The 8,297-nt window shown below is 41.8% G+C and overlaps 1 protein-coding gene across 3 annotated transcripts in view; it reads left to right on the top strand.

Annotated features, from left to right (window-relative positions):
- The first annotated feature begins 1,113 nt into the window (after nucleotides 1-1,113).
- Nucleotides 1,114-8,297, top strand: part of aass (aminoadipate-semialdehyde synthase) — a 24,009-nt gene continuing 16,825 nt past the window's right edge. The window contains exons 1-10 of one of the 3 annotated variants that reach the window (XM_031871272.1): nucleotides 1,114-1,241; nucleotides 2,423-2,661; nucleotides 3,530-3,706; nucleotides 4,745-4,829; nucleotides 5,351-5,418; nucleotides 5,522-5,668; nucleotides 5,794-5,872; nucleotides 6,620-6,747; nucleotides 7,333-7,478; nucleotides 7,918-8,040. In XM_031871272.1, the coding sequence (XP_031727132.1) occupies nucleotides 2,437-2,661; nucleotides 3,530-3,706; nucleotides 4,745-4,829; nucleotides 5,351-5,418; nucleotides 5,522-5,668; nucleotides 5,794-5,872; nucleotides 6,620-6,747; nucleotides 7,333-7,478; nucleotides 7,918-8,040 (1,178 nt within the window). In that variant the 5' untranslated portion in view covers nucleotides 1,114-1,241; nucleotides 2,423-2,436. Of the gene's footprint in view, nucleotides 1,257-2,419; nucleotides 2,662-3,529; nucleotides 3,707-4,744; nucleotides 4,830-5,350; nucleotides 5,419-5,521; nucleotides 5,669-5,793; nucleotides 5,873-6,619; nucleotides 6,748-7,332; nucleotides 7,479-7,917; nucleotides 8,041-8,297 lie in introns of all 3 variants that reach the window. The other 2 variants (XM_031871255.1, XM_031871264.1) reach the window with 2 other exon arrangements.

Raw genomic sequence — 8,297 nt, 5'->3', positions numbered from 1 at the left:
TAAATTGTAGTGGAGTAAAAGTAGAAAGTAGCAGAAAATGGAAATACTTCAGGAAGTGTGCTACAAGTACCTCAAAGTTCTTCTTAAGTTTGTATTTGTTTTTATTAAAATACACATTAAAATGATCAAACATTGCTGACATGCACTCAACATAAAGGTACAGAGGGTATGCATTTAAATTAATTAATTTGTACAAATAATAATGCTAATTCAAAATAGTTGAATTGGGATTAAAAAAAAGTCTTCATTTAATTTCAATTCACGTATAAATCCATTGGGGTTAAATGTGTACTCGCAATCCTCTACGTCATCACAGTGCGACAGGCTGAGCAGGAGGCCGCTCCTCCGCTCTGGCAGCTGATTGGTGGAGAGGCTTCCGTACTGTAGAGATTCATAGACGCTCTGCACCGTCTGAAACACCAGCTGATCTGTTCTCCACTTCCTGTAGCTCTACGTTGTATTTACGTTGTATTCTATTTCATATTTGTAAATATTTCACGTTTGATATATTGCTCTAAACAAGCCGCCCACACGGGCTGTCCTGTACATTAAGACAAAGTTACCTTTCTCTTGTGTATCCCCACTTCGACATTACTGGGGGAAGATAAACACTTGCCCACATGCAACAGGAAACCCGTTGGTATTGCCTTCAGAATAAAAGGGAAACTTGTACTGAGCACTATCTTAGATTGATATAAAGATAGATAGAATTCTGAATCTGGCTGGAATAATATATATATTTATATTTATATATATATATATATATATATATTTATATATATGTATTTATATTTATATATTTATATATATATTTATATATATATATTTATATATATATGTATCTATAATATTTTAGTTATTGTGGATTTGTATTCTTTACTGTTTTATTACTTATTTACTGATGTATAATACTTGTTTTTAGCTTGTTTTTTTAACTGTCTCTTGTTTGCACTATACTGTATGCTGATGTAATCTTGTAAATTTCCCCACTGGGGGACTAATAAAGGATTATCCTATTTTATCTTATCTTAAATAGTATTTTTTTATTTTCCGTTTTATTTTGAAATTCTAACCGGAAATGGATTAGTTTACTCTGCGCGCGTGTGAACCCCACCCCCCTACCACCTCCGTGGTAAGTTGCAGCTCGTCTCACCTCTGTGTGACTCTCCGGTGTCGTCCGTCGCAACATTTCCTCGCCAGGAAGCCGGAGCGGTGAACAGAAACCCGGTCAGAAACTTAAGGAAAGTTGAGTTCAGGTGCGTCACGTGCAGCCGGTTATCAATAATCGATAAGTTACGTTAACGTGTGTTAAGTATGAGAGTGTTGACCAGAGCCCGTAGTTACCCTAACTGACCCACGTGGTTGTTGTGTAGGTTAAAGCCACACAGACGACTACGAGCTACACCAAACTCCATGGACATGTTTTACAGATTTAAACCACGTGTCTGCAGGTTTCAGTGTTGACTTCACAGTGAGTTCTGCATTAGTTTAAAGTTGGTTTAATGCACTCAACAGGTTACATGTTACTGTTGCATATCGATTCCTGCAGTACTTCTGTGTGCAAATGTGCCTGTGCAACTAAATATTCACTTTATGTCAAACAGTTTTGTTGGAAAGTCTTACATTGGATTCAAGGGTTCCCAACATGGGGATCAGGACCCCCTCAAGGACGTGCAAGATACACCTGAGGGGTATTGCAAGACGCTTAAAGGTGCCATTGATGGCATGTAGCCGAGTAGTGTGGACGCTTAGTCTAAAAGTAGCAAAAGATATGTTTTAAACTGGACAGAGAGGGGTGGAGGAATGAAGTTTTTCATGTAGCTATGGGTAACTTTGTCTCAGGATCAGAAAGCATCCCCTGCTTTATGGTCTGTTTGACTCTAAATGGACCATAATGTACTAAATGAACATCATGCTGTATTGAAGAAGACTTGAAACTAGAGATTGAGACCATAAACTCATGTTTACAATGTTTACTGAGGTAATAAATCAAGAGAGAAGTAGAGTCATTTTCTCATAGACTTCTATACAACCAGAGGAGTCGCCCCCTGGTGGACACTAGAGAGAATGCAGCTGTAACACATGAGGCATCGGCTTCATTCTGCAGAACCGGAGGTTGCCGCCTGTTCGTACCAGTCCTAGCTGAGCTTAAACGTTCCCATAGTAAGCAATTTACTGGCATTGAAAAACAGTTACTCACTCTTGTGTCTGAATGGGACCAGACTGTGGAGTTTTACTGCAGTTCTGTCTCATCACAGTTTTTCTGGTCAGTCACTACCAACCGCTCGTCTGCAGCAACAGAGACACGCGCACATTTCCAAAGATATTAGTAACTTTATTGCTTAATTGCTTGTAAGTAAGTCATGAACCAGCATGTACTGGATGTACTGGTTTGAGACTCCGTGTCTTTGTCTCAAAGCAGTGGGCGGGGACATCATGTACAGACTCCTCAGCCGACAAGGGCGGAGGACGCGGAGCTGCCTCGCGGGCCAGACGCGCTATGACCATCACCATCACCAGGCCGTCATGGCCATCCGGCGCGAGGACGTCAACGCCTGGGAGAGGAGGGCGCCGCTGGCCCCGAAACACGTCAAAGAGCTCACCACCGCCGGCGTCAAGGTCCTGCTCCAACCGTCCAACCGCAGAGCCATCCACGAGAAGGTGAGGCCCCGGACAACGTCGAGCGGTTAGGAGGCTTCTGTTGCTGTGGAAGTAGTAGTATAAGAAGTAGTATATGTAGTATGTAGTAGTACGCATCTAACACTTACACGTTGCTTTATTTTACTCATACATTATTATATTACTACCACTAGTTATTATCATTAAAACAATTATTATTAATACTGTATTTTTATAATATTAATAATTATTATGATTGTATTTGTTATTATTATAATTATTATGATTGTATTTGTTATTATTATAATTATTACAATTTTTATCATAAGTAGAAGTATATTTATTATTAGTAGTAGTAGTAGTAGTAGAAATATATTATTATATTTGTATTTATTATTATTAATTTGTTATAGTATTTGATATTATTTATATTATATATATATATCAGTTGCCATATTCTTTAATTTCTATTATATATGATTAATATTACTGTACACACTATACTGTAATAATACATGTATTATACGTGGGGTTATGTGTAATATTATATTATCATATTACATTATTATATGTGATATATATATATATATATATATATATATATATATATATATATAAACACCATATGCTTAATGCATGTACATGCATATTGTAGTATTTATTATTCGTACACATATCATGGCTGTCAGAGTTGCATTAGTGCATTTCTGACTTCATTTTGCACATTTATCTTTATAGTCAAAGTTATTGTAATTTAAATTTCTCATTTAATTAATTAATTTCATTGAAATAGTTCTTGATGTGTCTCCTGACGTTCTTGTATTCAAGATCTCACCCAAATACAAATAGAAACGTTAAAGCAGTGCGAGTGCTTCCTGCTCAGCCGTCTCCTTCTGTCCCGTGTGGTCAGAACTACATGAGGGCGGGGGCCGTCCTGCAGGAGGACCTGTCCGAGGCCTCTCTGATCCTCGGGGTGAAGAGGCCGCCGGAGGAGAAGATCCTCCCCAGGAAGACGTACGCTTTTTTCTCCCACACCATCAAGGCCCAGGAGGCCAACATGGGGCTCCTGGACAACCTGCTGAAGAAGGTGAGCGCGCTCAAAAGGTCCAGAGAAAGTCCTGCAGGGGTCCCGACCCCGATACAGTACACGCATAATATAACGGTCTGTTTAATCATGTTGGGACTGCTGTGTTTTAACTGTTAGAACAGATGTAACTGTCATACATTATTAAATATATAAATGTAGCGTAGGATTTATTTTTTCTGTGTCTGTTGCACCGCTGACTGTTTGAAAGAAGTGGACGTAGTCAGTGTGATGTTATCCACTGGTGAGTGACCAAAATGTTACAATTGACTATCATGAAGCCTGTGAAGTCTATGAGAAAATGACTCTACTTCTCTCTTGATTTATTACCTCAGTAAACATTGTAAACATGAGTTTATGGTCTCAATCTCTAGTTTCAAGTCTTCTTCAATACAGCATGATGTTCATTTAGTACATTATGGTCCATTTGGAGTCACACAGACCATAAAGCAGGGGATGCTATAGGGCGGGGCTACACAGTGATTGACAGGTCTCTACCAGAGACGTATACAGCGTCTCTACATCACTCCTCCTCAGTCCAGATATGGTCACTTCCTGTTCACTGGTTGCAAAAAAAAAACAAGATGGCGTTGGGCGTAATCCAAGATGGCGATGGCAAAATCGCCGAACTCAAGGCTTCAAAACGTCCACAAACCAAAGAGTGACATCACGATGACTACGTCCACTTCTTATGGACGCAAGATGTAAACTAATAAAGCTTTTCTTTTTCTGAGAATGTCAACACAGACAGATCATTATACTGCAAATATATAAATATAAGTACTTCAGTCAGAGTCTCAGTCCGCATTGTATTACCTCCTTAACTAACGGATTAATTGATTTAATCCTCAAGATGTAAATGTTCATGCAGTCGCACAGGAAGCAGCAAAAGGGTCGTTTTCAGTGGAAACCTGCTAACTAGCGGTGTGCAAACAGTCATCCGTCTAAACGAGTGAAAGAGCAGATTTATTTTCTGCAGAATCCGTGGCTGTGCTTCTGTGTGTTTAACTTTCACTTTAACAAGATGAAATGTGTCCTCAGGATGTTCGTCTGATCGACTACGAGAAGATGGTCGATGCCAACGGCTTCCGGATCGTAGCGTTTGGTCACTGGGCTGGAATCGCAGGTATGAAGAATAAATAAATAAAAAACGTTTGGCAGCAGCACGGGAGAAAAGCAACGTGCTGCTGTGGACGTACTTCAGACACCTGAAGGAATCAATATCAGTTTAAGTGAACGCTGTGTGTTCACCTCTTTACCCTGATGTCTGACAGACCTTTCTGAAGCTGTGACCATTTAAAACAGGAGCATCTTGATAGACGAGGCCCACGGTGAAAGGAAATACTTCATATCAAAATAATATTTATCTTTCTGAACCACAAAACACACGGGCGGGATTAAACAAACTCCAAAACTACACCGTTTATCACGGCCAGATGCTGGAAAAGACGGTCCTTGAACACATCACATGTGACGAACGCTTCCGTCAGAAACAGAAACTGAAACTGAGCTTAAAATAGTGATGTGTCATCAAGAACATTTTATTCTACATGTCTCATTTAGATATTTATATAATCATATTTAAATAACGCCCCTGAAACCGCTTTACGTTCAGAGTTGATCTGTGTTTGTGTCTTGTTCTTGTAGGAATGATCAACATCTTGCACGGATTGGGGCTTCGCTTCCTGGCTCTCGGCCACCACACTCCCTTCATGGTAAGAGAACGCGCTTCAGACAGAACTATAGACGTCAGAGCGGCTTCCTGTTCCCTTCACGTGATTCTCATCCCGTCACTTCCTGTCTCTCTGCCGGTCACAGCACATCGGCATGGCTCACAACTACCGCAACGTCAACCAGGCCATCCAGGCAGTGAGGGATTGTGGGTATGTGATTTCCATGGGGCTCATGCCCAAATCCATCGGCCCCGTGACGTTTTGTTTCACCGGCACCGGCAACGTCTCCAAGGTACAGCCAGGCTCAACTAGAAACATACACACACACACACACACACACACACTCTCACAGAAACCTGGATGCCACTCCGGATGTTTTGTGAATGAGAGTTTTATGTTCCTCTGTGGTTCCTGCAGGGAGCCCAGGACATCCTCAACGAGCTTCCTGTGGAATACGTTGAGCCTCACGAGTTGAAGGACGTCTCTGAAACAGGAGGTCAGTCGTCCCTGTGCTGGTTTCTGTATCAGTGTTATCGTACTAATGTGACTGTGATGATATAGTCATATTAATATTTCCTCTTGGACTCTGCAGTGGTGGATGAAGGACGCAGGAACCTCTAGCTGGTCTTGAACCAGTCTCAGTTTAGTCCTGAACCTAGAGTGAAACCTAGACAGGGTACACTGCGCACCTCGGACAAGTCCTAACGGAGGGTTTGTTGATTAACCACCGTCTCCTCCCTCACTCGTCTTCTCCTGATGTCGTCACAGCGACCGGCTCCCTTGCGTTACAAACCTTGCCCTCCTTGTTTATCTGCGTCACCCCCCCTCTATCTACACCCCCCCTCTATCTTCACCCGAAACCCAAGGCCGCTATACTAGACTCCCTGTCTCATGACAGTGATACCGGCCACTATCACAGCATGAATGTGAATCTACATTACATTATAACTGACTCAAATCTCTTGTAGTTAATCAAACTATTGTCTGAACCTGGTTTCTGTGTGTTTGTTTGTATGCATGTAAGCACAGTCGGTGTATAGAGAGCAATATTTATGTATTTCTTCTCTATAATTTCACCTGAAATTCTTGTTTTTTTGCACTAAAGTTCTTAATTAAATGAGTAAATATGAAGTGCTTTTTATTTGTCACGTTTTTAATTCAAACATGATTATACAGAAATAAGCCAAATGTTGTTGTTTAATACAACTATTTATTTACAGTATGTTGTTGTTTCCTCTGTAAGATATGACCAAAGTGTACGCCACCGTTCTGAGCCGACATCACCACCTGATGAGGAAGAGTGACGGCTTCTATGACCCCATGGAGTACGAGGTCCACCCGGAGCTGTACACCTCGCACTTCAGGACCAGCGTGAGCCACCCAGCTTCTATCCCACCACAGTTACAACACCACCACAGTTACAACACCACCACAGTTACAACACCACCACAGTTACAACACTACCACAGTTACAACACCACCACAGTTACAACACCACCACAGTTACAACACCACCACAGTTACAACACACCACCTGCTCCTGTCTGTCCCCTCAGAGGACTATTTCCAGTCATCAGCACTAAACAGCTGTTGTTCTCACAAAGCTGTGATCAGCTTCAACTTCTGTGACTTTAATCACAGAGAATGAAGCAGTACATCTACCTGATCAATACTATACTAATAATATCCTTCACATCAGTTGGTCTATAAATAGTTAATTACAATGACTCAGAGTCCACAACGATGTCTTCAAATGTCTCGTTTTGTCCGACCAACCGCCTCAAAGATAATGAATTTAAGATTATATATAAAAAAAGTAAAATCTGCTAATATATCATTTTGAGATGTTTTTGCTTAAAAATAATTATTTAAATAATCAGTTATCAGTTCCTGTCGTCCACCTCTGCGACGGTCTGCGTCTCACTCATCACTAACGTTGTGTCCTGTTACCCGTAGGTGGCGCCCTACACAACCTGTCTGATCAATGGTATTTACTGGGACCCCCAAACCCCTCGACTCCTCAGGCGACTGGACGCCCAGAAGCTGATGCGACCCAAGACCTCCCCCTCAGTCACCGAGGGGTCACCGGGGCTGCCTCACAAGTAAGAGTCCTGGCCTCTCCACTCTCTCTGTTCGCTCTGATCACAGACGCCCCGGTTAGTGTTAGTGTTACCCCGAGTGAACTCGGCCGTGTTCACATCTGTGTTTGTGCAGTTTAGACTCTTCTCATTTGATTTGATGCCACGAGCAAAAATAATGTTGGCGAGATAACTCGGTATCTACTGCAAAAAAAACGTTCTAACATCGTGTAACTATTAACCGACCAAATATAATTAGTAATGTCCACATGCAGCTGGCTTTGTGCAGGGGGCGGTGTGTGTATAAATATATATACACACACACACGTATGTATGTATAGTGCATGTACAGCAGTACAGTGTATTAGCTGCTGTATCTCCACAGAGGTCAGAAGTCCCGTCTGTATCTTCAGTGGTGTTTGCAGAGGGACAGTGACCTCTGACCTCTCCTCTCTATCTACAGACTGCTGGCCATCTGTGACATATCCGCTGACACCGGGGGCTCCATCGACTTCATGAACGAGTGCACCACCATCGATAAGCCCTTCTGCATGTACGACGCCAACCAGCACATCGATCACGACAGGTACAATGGTGGTACGCACACCTGCATGATTCAAACTCTACAGGCTGCTGTCACACATTAGAGCTTTCATGTAGTAGTGTAACGTACTGATCCGCGTCAGTGTCAAAGTTGTACTGACTCAGTAGAACATGTGTTCCTAGTCTCTGATCTCTGATCATGTTTCATTGTAAACAACCAATCAGTGTTTAAAGCAACAGGAGGAGAGCTAGTAACGTTAGCAGCACCGCTAATGGCTAACCAACAGGAGGAGAGCTAGT

This window comes from Anarrhichthys ocellatus, unplaced genomic scaffold (assembly GCF_004355925.1).
Source record: "Anarrhichthys ocellatus isolate YVR2014 unplaced genomic scaffold, GSC_Weel_1.0 scaffold2, whole genome shotgun sequence".
Lineage (NCBI taxonomy): Eukaryota > Metazoa > Chordata > Actinopteri > Perciformes > Anarhichadidae > Anarrhichthys > Anarrhichthys ocellatus.
The sequence above is the reverse complement of the archived record's forward strand: the minus strand, read 5'-3'. Positions and strand labels throughout refer to the sequence as shown.